At 35.2% G+C, this 14,155-nt stretch overlaps 1 protein-coding gene across 4 annotated transcripts in view; it reads left to right on the top strand.

Moving 5' to 3' along the window:
• The window catches only part of ZNF507 (zinc finger protein 507), a 22,627-nt gene extending 8,472 nt beyond the window's left edge, over positions 1 to 14,155 (top strand). For 2 of the 4 annotated variants that reach the window (XM_030025840.2, XM_030025837.2), the window contains exons 4-7: positions 4,047 to 4,161; positions 6,533 to 6,637; positions 9,865 to 9,999; positions 10,134 to 14,155. In XM_030025840.2, coding sequence (XP_029881700.1) covers positions 4,047 to 4,161; positions 6,533 to 6,637; positions 9,865 to 9,999; positions 10,134 to 10,497 — 719 coding nt within the window. In that variant the 3' untranslated portion in view covers positions 10,498 to 14,155. Of the gene's footprint in view, positions 1 to 4,046; positions 4,162 to 6,532; positions 6,638 to 8,810; positions 8,836 to 9,864; positions 10,000 to 10,133 lie in introns of those variants that run through there. The other 2 variants (XM_030025843.2, XM_041126174.1) reach the window with 2 other exon arrangements.

Below are 14,155 nucleotides of genomic sequence, written 5' to 3'. Positions count from 1 at the left end.
GCTAGGGAGGGTCTGCTGGTAGTGGGAATGTTCCCCATTAAGTAGTGGGGTTTTTTCTTCAGAAGAAATAGCATGAATGTTTTAATGGAAGTGATAGGAAATAAAACATTGTTAGTTTAGCTGGGTACAAATATCTATGAGCACAGTCTGGACTGTTACTTCTGACAATGTTTTGTTTGTTTTAAACTGGTATTTTTAAAGATGTCATGATACAGGAATAACTACCTAGCAATGCCTGAAACATGTCAGATTTTGGGGAATACTGTACCTTATGAGCTAAAGTCCTGTTAAGGTGACTGAAAAGCAAGGTGCCTATCTGCTTTTGAAAATAGTATGTTTTAATAAGGTGATTTTAGAGTTTATATCCTGATCTTGTAACTTAACTTCCATGAAAGAAGAGCCCCTGTTTGCGAAAACTGCCTGCTTTCTATTTAATTACTTCAGAGATTTTTTTTTTAATATTTTTTGCTCATTATTATCTTATAAAAGTGTTACAGCCATGCACTTTAATTGATTGTTTACCCCACATGAAATTTAGTAATGTGGCTTGAATGAAAACAGTTCTCCTTTTAAACTTTTATTAACTCATACTGTGGAATGCTTAAATTATTTCAGAACCAATTTATAATCAAATTGCAACACCACTGCAGTACAGCAATCTCTTGTCAAACAGATGTCATCCCTATAAAGCGACACAAAACAAAGAAGTTTATGGCATAGCATCTGTTTATGTGAAAGATGCCTGAGCTGGAACAGTTTCGTTTCTTGTTTATGAAATAGTTAGTCCTAAAAGTCTCTTTATTCATCATGGTTGTACAATAAATTAAAAGGGAGCATTATGACACTGGATATGATTGGATTGTAAATGTCTAATAATGAAGGAATAGGGTAATAAGCAGCATTACAGGAGCACCTGTTACTGCTGCGAGAACAAAGATCTGTCATTTCCATGCTCACTTTTAAGAGACCTGATATCCTCCATCCAGAAAGCAAAAAAGGCCCCAAACCCACAAGAAATAAGCCAGCGGAGGGGGTGGGGGACATGACTGCTATTTTGCAACAGTGAGAGATTATATGATGTATTATAATATATGTGCATTTTGTTGAAGGAATAAATATAAAGTAGTGATTGGTATAAATAATTGCTCCTAAGTGTGTGCTACTGGGTGGTTAGCCACTTATAACTATGCAATAGATAATATGTTTGCATAATGCTTTAAAAATCTCATTAGGTACTGTTTGTTTTAAGCTGCCTGCCCAATAAAATACCAAATTCATAACAAAAAATACATTTGGAAGCAGTTTATTCTAAAGCTGCAGAATTTAAGATGGAAAACCCATTCAAGTAGAGCAGGCAATAGCTTAACCTTCACACAACCCTTGCTCTCCCATAGATCTGCAGCTCAGTAAGTGTCTTTGTATTCATTTGAGGTCTTCTACATAAATGTGCATTCATAAAAGAGTAATTGCAGAAATATAAATTCCAAAGTCCCCAAGTATATAATTGTTTTGATAATTTACATTAAAGAAAAAAAAAATTTCACTATATGAGCATATTGTAGGAAAAATTCCGATATATTTTCCTTTAAGGTTGACTTGCAAAGAGTGCATCCTATATATTACTTCCATGTTATTTTTTGTAAGAATGCTAGAAGAGTGAGCACTGTGTCATGTTTTAAAGTAAAAAAATACAAAAGTTTTTTTCTGCTATGTTGGTACACACAGAATTATTCGAATTTTATTTCCGACTCTCTTTGTATTCAGATTGCTATTTTATTTTATATCACATACTATATGTTCTTCAAAATAACCCTCGGGGGTTATCAGCCCTACCTTACTTTGCATCTTGAACCAAAAGTGCTGAATTTTGGAGTGAAAGTTTAATTAGTGGTAATTTTCCCTTACTGTTTAAGTTAGCTGTGTGCCTATCCCTCACAATAATGCATCTAAAACTTTTTTTGAGATAATTCAGTGCCCACCTGTGGGGGAAAAAAATCAAAGTGAAAAGTTGAACTTCCATTTTGGATGACTCATTCTACTGGTTTATTCTTCAATGTCTACTTAAGAGTTTTACCATAAAGATTCTTAATTGTTGCTTTGCTAATGAAGAGATTCAGTCTGGGTTATTGGAGTCCAGCATCATCAAGAGGAAACTCCGGAACAAAATTATCTTTACAAAGTCTGTTCAGTATTTTGGACTCAGGAGATGAAACCTCTGTTTTCAAGATAAATTCTACAGTTCCTCCTGAGTTCAATCTGCTTGTCTCATTCCTCCCTTCTTTAGCTAAAAAGAATTGGAATTCAGGAGGTGGTAAAAGAGGGCATTTGGGTCAGTTTTATTACCCCAAACTGGAAAGAAGTTCATGGTATTTGGACCTAAGTAGAGATGTGTCTACTTTCCCTCTTTTTGGACAGTCACTTACTTCAGTGCTCTTGACCTTGACAAGCTTTTAACAGAATTCTTCTTCAGGATTCAGAATAGATGGATCCCATTTGGGAAATCAGAACTTAGATTTTACAGGGAGGGGAGTTATTTTTGGTTTGGGGAGGAGCTGGGAGGTCTGGGAAGTAGATCACCTGCTGATATTATCAGAGTTCTTAGGGCAATATCTACTAAAAAACATCCAGCTAATACACCCTTTTCTGTTCCACCTAGGATCTTCTGGTGTATCCCTCTAGCAGTAAACCCTTTCCCAACACAAACTAATGATTTGTTTGTGCTGGAGGTGTGCTTCATATGAGCATGAAGAGTTTCTGAAGTCTGTTCTTGCAAGATTTGAGCTTTACTTTGTCTCCCACATGTTATTTATTGAATTGTATATTTATTTTGGTGTGGGGATGTACTTTAGTAATGATCTTTACCCACTGGAGAAATTCTCCAAGGATCTCTATCAGAGTTTCTTCAAAGCCCATATACATAACTGAGAGTAATGGCTTGACTGTTCAGCCAGCTAGTAAGAATTTGGTGTAAAGATAAAATGAGCTTGAGCACCTTACTTGCACTTGGGGGGGGGGGGGGGGGGGGGGGGGAAGGTAGAATTACTTAGGTTGGTGAGGAGGTTAGACGCAGAAAGAAAACTCTTTGATTTTTAGTTTGATGTTTCTTTTGGCAGTACTGCTGATTTAAACAGCTCCAGCCTTGGTATTCCTTCATGTTTCTGCTATTCCCTCATTTAGCGAGTGCATGAAGGCTGCATGATAGGCTGGAATGGGAAAATGACCCACATAAAAAATACCATCCCTCTTCCCAAATGTTAATATTTTAAACCAAATCAGTTCCATTATTCAGTGAGGGAGCAGGAATAGGGCTGTTTAAGTCTACACACTTACATCTCAAAAATACTCAAACTGTGCACTTGCGGGCACACATTTTCCTATGTTAAATTAGTCATTAGCCTTTGTCTCTGCAACCATTAATTTTTCAAGAGTCTTTCATTCTGGAAAGAAAAAATGATTTTTGTTACAATTGCTTTTTAGTAATTTGGAGAAGTTCCAAATTATTTCTTAACACATCTGGTCAGTATCTATTTTTTTTATCATCTCAGATCCTTCTGAAAGTGTGCTTGTACGTGGATGATAAAGAGGATTTAGATGCTTTGGGAGGCCTTTTGCTTTTCTTTTCTATGTTTGCCAGTTGGAAACTTGTCCTTTCTCAATGCCCATCTTTTCCTTTGATTTGATTCATTCTGCAAAGCAGTGAAACTGCTGGGTTCAGCATTTCCCACATTTTATCACCTTTTGCTGTGATGCAGGATTTTAACCCAGCTGCAGGAAGAAGGGAAGTGTCCGCATAGAGAGAAAGATTGCGTTTTCCTAAAATTTTAAATTTCAGTAAATGGTAGGGCAAATGCAGAACAGCATGGTAAATAAACTATACCTTTATTGCCTCAATGTCCATTGCCAGTTTGCTCTTTGTAGATATTTAAAAGTATTACTTTAAAATGTTAATTCATGTTTCATAATTCAATTGCCCTGAAATTATCATCTGAGAACTTGTTACAATGCGGAATGCAACTCTCTAAAATAATGGCTTTTGTTTCATATAGGAAATAAGTCTTCAGTTCAGAAACTGTATAGATGTGACGTATGTGACTACACAAGCACAACTTATGTTGGTGTACGAAATCACAGACGAATTCATAACTCTGATAAGCCATATAGGTAAGTGTCTCAATTATTTTTGGCTAATGCCAGGTGCTTGGTTTATTTGTTTTAACTAAAAAGGTTACTTAATTGCTCATGCAATTTTGAAGATACTGTTAAAAAATTTCAATTACATAATTTTACTGCAAGTTTAAAGGAGCCACACTTGCTGGTTGACTCAAACTATGTAATTAAGATCTGCTAACTTTTCCAGGATGCATCTTTTGCTATAGCAGTCTACAGCTTGTTTTCAGTTTGAAGCATTCAGGTCTGGAAAGGGAAATAATTACATTGTAATATTGCACTTTGGCCAATAGTAATAATATATTTCTCGAACTCCTTGCACACTTAAGTTCATTTTGGATTTGTTTTATTGCAAAGTGTTCTCCATTGTCATATTGCTACTTTGCACATTAGCTTCTACAGTGTGGCAAAATTCTGCCCTTTGTCTTGTCACCAGTCCCCTCATCTTTTTCACAGGTTTCAAACAATATTAACACAGTCACTTAGGATCAGATTTTATAACTTTTCTACAAGGATGTTATATGGATTTATATAGAAACTTTGATATTAAAATCGCATGTAATATTATAGCTGAGGTCCGTAGCAGAAAAATAAATCATGCATTTTTCTATTGGTTGCTGCATAAATTCTTGCAAATTCAATCTATGCTCATTCAGTGTGGATCTCTGTCCCTCTCTAGTGGCTAGAAAATAGATCTGAGTTAATAGAATTTTTGAACTAATATACTTCTATCTTTTTAACACAAATTCTAGAAACTCAACACCTTGAAATGCTGAGCTCAGCCAGGGACTTTCTCTCTTGGATAAACAAACCCAGAAGACATGTTGTATTTTGATTTGTGCATTATAATGATATCCCATAACACTAGCAAAAATTTGCAAGATGTTTGCTCAGAGAGCAAATGTGGAATACAAATAGATTATTTTTTTCTCCTCAGTATCTTCCCTATTGCTGTTATTTGTTACTTAGTGGAGTTGGAACAGCAGATACTGTACAGTGGTTTGTATATGGTAGTTTTCTGAATTGGTGTTAGCCAGCCCGTTTGATTTAGGAACCCTTGAAAATTTTCTATTGGTGATACAGACTGCTGCATACTAAATTTAAGCCTACTGATCTGGCTTGCTTCTCCTATTATTTTTTCATAAACCCGTTAGACAAATCTGCAGACCTGCTAGGATACTTAAACCACAGCCTAGAAACCATAAAGATCCAGTATTTATAGTATTTCTCCTTCTGAAACATGTATTCCTCAAGCCTTTCATAGTATCAGATAGCAACCTACTATATTGCTGCCAGTTTTACAGCTGTAAACATATTTTACTATTTGTTTGACAAAAATTGCTGGAAATTAAACTGTATAGCCTCCAGTGATGCTTTTTTGGAGATTTGATACCTTCTGGATTTTAATACTGCACAATTAAGTCCTTTCAAAAACAAGTGAGTAATCTCAAGTTAAGTATCCTGTAGTCTCAAACTGTTTAAAAATATAGACCAGACTTAGTAAATATTGGACATTTTACCATTTCAAAAAAAGAAACAACTAAAGTCCTAACAAATACGCTGAGTTTTAGCTGAGCTTGATGGCTTCTGTTTCAATATGTTATATACAGGAAGCTTGTGTGGTAGTATAGTGATATTTATGAATAGCATAGCATTTTGTGTAATACTTTGGGATCTAAATCCATGGATCTAAATCTAGATCCAGACTATTTTATGTATTGTTTTTACACAAAGATATTGTGACAGAAGTAAAAAAAATAAAAATTTAGGCAGCATGATGTGACACATTTGTCTTAGGGCACTTGGGTCTAAATGTGTTGATCTTGTCCCTGACTTCTAGTTCAGGTATAATGCTCTGAAATTTAGACATTTGATTACTATGTAGATAGTTTGGCTTTTAAATGACATGAGAAACATGGCTGTTGCATTAAGTAGAACACATATTCTTGAGGAACAAGACTCACTTCCAAATACAGTGTCCTCTATAACTCTTACGGTCATATTCTGCCTTTGCATAACATAGCCAAGCAACTTGCATCAGGGCTGCATCCATTCAAATGCATCCACATCTCCCTCATACTTTGTGATGCTTAGAGACTTCAGTCGAGGTGTACAAGACAGATGTCAGAAAGGAACATAGTCCCTATGCCTAGTGATTCTTGCTCAAAGTTGGGAGGATTTTTTGGGCTGCAAAAGATTCTCACGGTCCAAAAATTGAAAGTTAATGTCATCACTTGGACTTCTGTAAATATTATTAATCTTTAACTGTAGTCTTTCCAGATACCTTTGCTTTCTCAGATTTGTATTTCTGGAATAGTGTTAGCAGTTAATTGTCAGATTAGTTTACTTGTTGTTGTCTCTTCAGATGTCGAGTATGCGACTTCGCCACCACAAATATGAATAGCTTGAAATGCCATATGAGGCGCCACCCCCAGGAGCATCAGGCAGTGCAGCTAATGGAACAGTACAAGTATGTAACAGTTCTAATTTGGCAAAAAGCTGTGATAGTAGTGATTTTTTTAAGGTACAAAGCAGAGTTCAGATTCTATTCTTGTCCCTCCTAGATTCATTCTTTGTTCCAGTGACTTTTTTTTTTTTTGAGAGAGAGAGAGAGAGAGAGAGAAAGAGATTTGATGTGGCGTTCCCAGGTGAAGTTTATGCTAGCTAATTAAACATGTCCATACCCTCTGGTACAGTATTCAGCTTTTTCTTTCCAGAATGGGTTGGTTGCATATAAACTGCCTATTGGAAGTAGTTTCTGGACCGTGTTAATTACCAAAGCTTGCCTGGAATTGTTTGGGAGAATGCATGTGCCAAAACCACGCCAGGGGCACTTCTAACATTTAACATTATAGATTGTTAAATTCAGTACCCAGGAATGTTCTCTGGCTTTGTTTAATAATCTAGTCTAGGCACAGTCTTTGCATATACATGTTAGTTAGAATCCAGATTGGCATCACACTGCCCTAGTTAAGAATTAGTATGAATAGTCATTATGTTTAAGTGAGGCGTGTCCTTTATAGTCTGTCCATATATCTATGTGGTTTATATATATATATGAGAAAGTTGGCAGAAATATGTGCAATTGTTTGCTCCTAATTTGCAACAGAAAATAAAAGCTGGGAAAGGAAAGAAAATCAGGAACATTCTGAACTTTTCTTAGTGGAAGATTTTAAAGGCAATAGGAAGAATCCAAATAAAGCACATTCACATAAGGGTTTCTTCTCAACAAAATCTGCTTCTACAACTTCAAAGTCCTTCCACTGCATTTTTTCCCCCAAATGTTCCTAGTAGCACTAAGTTCTATTTATTTTCTCTGCTGTCATACTTCATACAGTATTGCTGAGTGCTTTTAGTATTACTGAAGATTACTGAATACCTCCACACTTTGGTCCCTGCATCCCCAAGGAAATATTCTTATCAAAAGCTGCAAGATAATTGTTTCCTCAGTAGATCAATTTAGGATACACTTGAACAGTAAAGTTTAATAATTCAACACAGGTCAACCAGTAGATCAAATCATGCTATAGAATTGAAACTCAATATTAAAATAATTTTGTTTCTCTGGGAATGTCTTGCATATAGTGTAACTATACATCAACTATATGATCGTAAAGTGCAGTGCATCGGGCTAAAAGCTGTTGAGTGTCTTGTGTCTTTGATTTGAACTGTATACTAAAGCAGTCAATAGCATTTGGCTCATGATACTGGTTCTCAGGAAAGTAAATCTGATTAGTGAATCACCTGAGTAAATTCATGTACTTCAAAAAATGAGACTGTACTTAAAAGAGGATAAAAACAAACACCGAACTGTTGCTTCATTCGCTGTGTTATGAACCCACTGACCAAGCTGTGTTAGTGGCACAGAAAAATCATACATACAATAACACTGGTGGAATACATGTGCATATAGAATGGAATTAAGATTATTTGTTGATCTTTGTGTTTTGCAAAAAAATAATTTTGGCCTAATTTTATCTGTAAATTAACTATAAGGTCTGCCTTTTATCCAATTTTTAATGATACCATTATTTTGTAACAGCCTTATTAGAAATACTAAGATTTTCAACCTGAGAGTGAACTTGCCTATATTTGAAAGCATCCATTTTCTTTATAAGGCTTCAAATTAGAAGGAAAAGAGAAAAACAGGATAGTACGTTCCAAATCAAGTAATAGAGAAAAGTGAGCTAGAAGGACATGCCTGTCGTTACCCAGCAGGACAGAATTACCTTGCTACATAAGCAAGGCAATGTCCTATGCCTTCACCTAACTTGTGATGGTGATTTTTGCAGTTCTCCACCATCTTCTGCAGAGCAGAAATAGTTTCCTGTATATGATTATTTGCAAGGCATTTAAGAACTATATCCTACTGTCATTAAGAGAAGTAAAACCTTACTGAACTGTAGCGTGTAACACTGTTTTATGTAGGCCTTCTCATGTTTCCAGGTTATATTTCTGAAAAGGTCTTAAAAATTTACAAAAACTTACTAGTATAGTAGTCATTTTAACAGACTCATCATAGTGTAACATATCAGGATCACATTGCTTGAGCAGAAAACATCTTACTCTCATTGAGGAATGAGATAGACTGAGATGCATTCCTAGCTATGATTTATTAGAACAAGGTCACCTTTGATTTCTAGAAAAATTTGATCCTGGTCTTTTCCATGTGATTTGAGAAACTGAAGACTTCCAAAGTAGCAGGTAGCTAAGCAAAATAGCTTCCTTGTCCAAAAGACAAGGAGCTATGTCATCTTTACCATGAGTGCTGTTCTGCTGTGGAATGATGTCATGCGGTATCACTCAACTCCTTCATCCAGAAATGACTAATTTATCATCCTAGAAAATACTTGTAAAAAAAAATCCTCTATTGTATGTTCACGTATGAAAAAAGTCCTATGGGATTTGATAAGTCTTGGGTTATTCATGTCTGTAAATACACACTACATCTTTATGTAAATAGGATTTATTCTTGAAGGTTTTGTTCTTTACTGTATAAGACAGTGTTTTATAGGGAAAAAGAAAATTTAGTCTTGTGATACCCAAGCTGATGGAAAAATCAATGGACAAAATTGTCACCTGTCTCAATCTGGATCTGTGAATATATTCAAAATCTGAATGGACACTGTCCTCAGCAACCTGCCGTAGCTGATCCTCCTTGAGCAGGTGGCTTGGACTAGCTGATCTCAGGAGGTCCCTTCCAACTTCAACAATTCTGTGATCCTTAAATAAACTAAGATATGCTACACCAGGAAAGACTTTATTAGCTTAGTTAAAATTATCAGTGGTAATTACACAGCTCCTGCTCGATTCAGAGCAATGGCAAAGAGAGCTCACTACCTGCCTGCCAGATACCACACCAATGTACTCCATGTTTCTGCAGTCATCAGAACTATTGCATTTTTGCAGTATTTGAACAGTTCTAACCGGCCAAACAGATAGGATTTTAATTTAGTTGTTTAAGAAGTCAGAAAAAGCAAACTTAAAAATTCTCAGACCGTAAAAATAGTCTGACGTTTCAGGATGAAACTTTGCAAACTAACTTGACCTAGTTAGGAAACTGAAGAGGGGGACCGAGAAGAGGAATTACATGTACCTATGTTTACTTATCCTTTTGGAAGAACTAATCCATTACTGAACTAATAAAATTTAACTTCTCAATGTTTCTCTTTTTCCCTCTCCACTTTTTTTCCCTAGATGTTCTCTCTGTGGATATGTGTGTAGCCATCCTCCATCCCTGAAGTCTCATATGTGGAAACATGCAAGTGACCAAAATTATAACTATGAACAAGTGAACAAGGCTATTAATGATGCAATTTCACAAAGCAGCAGGTATGTCTGATTTAATTTCAAGCCCTATCATCTAGAATTTTCAAAGGACCCAACTCTGATACAAAATAAAGTTCCTGTCAAAAAGCAACAACTGTACATTTTGATATTTGTTTTGGTTTTTATTATTATTTCAGGTTTCAAGGACAGCTTCCTGACAAAACATTATTAGAAGGCACAGATGAAAGTACAGTACCTACACTAGGAAGTTCAGACAACTTGGTGTCTTTTACAGAGTCTATTAACCAGACTACGAATGAACTTTCAGGTTCTGATGAAAATGAAAAACCTAACTTGATGAATACCTCATGCAGTTTAGAAAAGAACTCCACTCTACCCCATCTTGGCACAGAATACTGTGTTCTTCTCTTCTGCTGCTGTATTTGTGGTTTTGAGTCTACCAACAAAGAAAATCTGCTCGATCATATGAAAGAACATGAGGGTGAAATCATAAACATCATTCTAAATAAGGACCACAGCACAACTCAGAGCACAAACTAGGTGAAGCAGTAAGTTAAAGAGAGGATTTCCTAGAGTGAATATTTTCTTTCTTTGCTAATTTTTGCCTGAGAAACTTACTAAAGAGAAGAATTGCAAGCAAAACTTGATTTCCCATCCTGAGTCCTTGTTTCAGTAGGAATACAATATTTTAACCAGGGACCGATGAATCATTTAGGAGATAGATAGAAGGACTGGGGAACAGAACGATCCCTTTAACCTGTTACTTCTCTATATGGTGCCAAGAATGTAGGATGTTGGGGTTTTTTTCTTTTATTGTCAGGTACTAGTCAGTGATAATGCATTAGTACAGTACCTTAAAACCCAAAGGTATTAAAGCTTTGTATCAATTGAAAACCTTTTTTTCTTCCTCCCTCTTTGTTGTTTTCCATGTATTTTAGCAAAGAACTTTTTTCCCTCTTTTTTGAAACTGGCAACAGACCAGATAAAAATTTTACAATATGATCTCATAAACCCCACTGCCTGGATTCCGGAAGGTAGGGAGAGGGGAGGTGGGTGAGGGCATGTGTGTGCTTGCATGCACGCATAGGCGTTTCATTTTTCCCAGTCTATTTTTAATACCTTACAACTCCAAGTTGCCCTTCAACAGAGACGGCTATCCTTTCTATCGATTTAGAGCAGCAGGTGCTTAGGAGCCTAGAAGCATTTTGCTAATAACTATTTGTCCGATTGGATCCTAACTAAAAAACTGCTGTCTTCGAATTGATAGCGTGTAAAAGATCCTTTCTAATAATGACCTGCTGTTTCTTAATGGTTTTCTTGACACATTCAGCAGAACTATGTAAAAAAAAAAAAGCTTATCATATGTCACTTTTAATTTGTGGTGATTGCAGTATGTATGAGCAATGTTTTTTAATGAGAACAAGATATTAACAGTCATTGCCACAAAGAGATGTAGATTAAACCTATGTAGATTCCTAAAGATGTAGGTGAGCACAAAGTGGGATTTTGAGAAATGCCTACATGCTTTGAAGTTCTTTGAAATCCCACTGGCTGTCTAAATTTCCCATTTGTCTGGCAAAGCTGTAACTGTAGGAATAATTCACTGAAAGATAGAGTAAGCTTCCTGCAAAAAATCGTATTTAAAGAAAAAAAGGAAAACAATATTTTAAGCAAAAACTGTATCCAGTGACTTGTAGAATAAATTTTACTAGTGCATGTAATATGGATTCATAAAGGGAATTAGGGATTACTTTGTTTTCTAAGAAACACATAGAAATCACTCCCTTTTAAAGTCTTTAGCTTCTAAAATTACAGTGTTTTTTACAGTTACAGCAGTTTGCAGTAGAAGATGTTCATCTATGTATCAGTTTGGAATATTATTATACTGGCTAATTACCTGGCAACTTTATTGAGGTTATTTAAAAAGTTGGCTACTTAAATTGTTTGAAATATACGCTTCTATCAAGTGAAGTAGTAGCACTTCCAAAGAAGCCCTTTGGCAGGCAGATTTAAAATTTCTAGTTCGGGCATGTGTTTCTTCTTGTAGTGAATGGCAGATGCACAGAAGCATGCCTAGTTCCTGACATAAGGATGCAGTTACCTGATTTTTAGTAGCTCATTACTTAAAAATTACTTACTCTTAGAAAAACAGTATTTTATGGTTACCTTCTTTATACATTTCTGCTAGCAGAAATAAGTTACAACTGTAAATCTAAGAGGGTGGCATAGGTAGTGTACAGTCTATTGCGCTATCGCCGACTGGAAGCGGCAAACAGAAAAAGAAAACAAGTCTTGTTAAAACTTTCTGAAGCAGCACAAAATCTGAAGGCCAGGGTCAGGGCACTAAGGTTCCAAGTATATTTGATGATTTTTGTTTTCAAGTGATTTCCTCAATTTGACTTGTTCTTTTGGGTTAAATATCTATTATTTTGTTTATAAATTACATAGCAGAAAGTACACATTTTACTTTACAAATTGGTCAGGATATAATGTCAAAGCAGTTTTGTGTCAGATATCTGAGGTATTTTCAATACATACGTGAAGTAAGTATACTTTTTTTCAGTTAAAAGTTATTTTTCATATTCCTGTGTTACATGTGAAAAAGTTATTTACATGATCTCGAATTCAATTAGAGATAGTAAACTTCTAATGGGATATTCATACTGTCTTACTGACACCAGTATTTTACCTTCAATGTAGAATTCATGTGAAAATAGTACATTATCTGGAATATATCTCAACTTTCTCATTCAGAGATCCCATTTGTTGAAAAACTTAAAGGTACAACGAGATCTGTAGTAATGCTGAACTACCAGTCAGTATTCACAGAAACAATATTTTGCCATGTTGTTATTTTTCTGTAAAGGGATAATTATTTTAAAGTTGCTCAGCTAGTGAAAGAAAAAAAGGTGAAAAACTTGCATTCATAAGCTAAGAAGGAGATGGCAGTGAACCAAGACTTAAAAAGCAAGTAACCTTGAATCAAAACTAACAATTTTGGTGTATGTGCAAGCCACACTTGCAGCATTAAATGTAATGCACCAGGACTCATTCTAATGGGATTACTAAGCAGGATGCATCTATTCATAGTTGTTCCTTGCCATCTTGTTGCTTTTTTCTTTTTGACCATGTGTTCCTAAAAATAGTAGAGAGTTAGTTGCCTCTAAAAACCATTATCAATCCTAACAAATTGCCAACAAATAATTCTTTCCCATATGCACAGAGATTTATTTTTTTTCACTGTCTCCATGCTGCTTGCCATTAGTTACCCACTCACAATTCCCATAGACTTTATCAGAATTTCTGCATGTGAAGTAATTATAGACTTAGTTTTTCTGAAAGCAAATTATTTCTCAGGTTATCTGCTTTAGAAAGTGTATGGTTGGCTTGGTTGCATGTTATGTAAGGGTTTTTAAGCACACTTCAAAGTCACCAACACTGCGGTCTTCCCCTTTCTTTAAGCTTTTAAAATATTTTTTGATCTTCTGTCACAGCACTAGCAGATGATCAACTATTCACTTGCTGTTTGTTTAAATTAGATTTTATTCTGTGATACGAACTGTAACTTGCAGCTTTGTTTTAAATGCCTATACTTCTACTAAAGAGAAAACTTCATTCATACTAGACTATACTGATAAATAGGTGCATATTTCATCTTTCTGATTTATGCTTGGCCTGGAAAAATAGAGTGGGATTCAGTCAGAGTTATTGTATTTTCCTCTTCCAGAAGCACTTATTTAATCATTTTAAAAAATGTACAGTTGGTGCTCAAAGTAACATTTGTTAAGATATATTTAATAGAAATTTACATTTGCATTTGATATTCATGGACATGGGTACATGTATTTTTTTAAGAAAAGGTATTGTAACACTATGGCACTGCTTTTATAGCCAAAGTATGAAAAATTTAGAAAACTGACATGTAAAGACTGCAGTTAATTCTGATACTGTATCTTATTAAATAGGATGACTTTCATTTTATAAAATTATCCAGCACATTAAGCTGCATGCCTTAAGCTCTCTCTAGGATTGTGTTCCTGATAGATGACTGTTTGGAACTATGAAGCAAAGTCTGTAGTACTACTTTAACTACCTTCTGAAATACTGTACAATGTTAGAATAATTTATTTTGCTTTACAGGAGTTTGTCACATATTGACTTTAATATTGTATTTTGGTAATAAACTTTTTTTGTTAAA

The sequence above is a fragment of the Aquila chrysaetos genome, chromosome 9 (genome assembly GCF_900496995.4).
Source record: "Aquila chrysaetos chrysaetos chromosome 9, bAquChr1.4, whole genome shotgun sequence".
In the NCBI taxonomy this organism is placed as follows: Eukaryota; Metazoa; Chordata; class Aves; order Accipitriformes; family Accipitridae; genus Aquila; species Aquila chrysaetos.
Note: the sequence above shows the minus strand (reverse complement) of the source record. Positions and strands in the feature narration are given on the sequence as shown.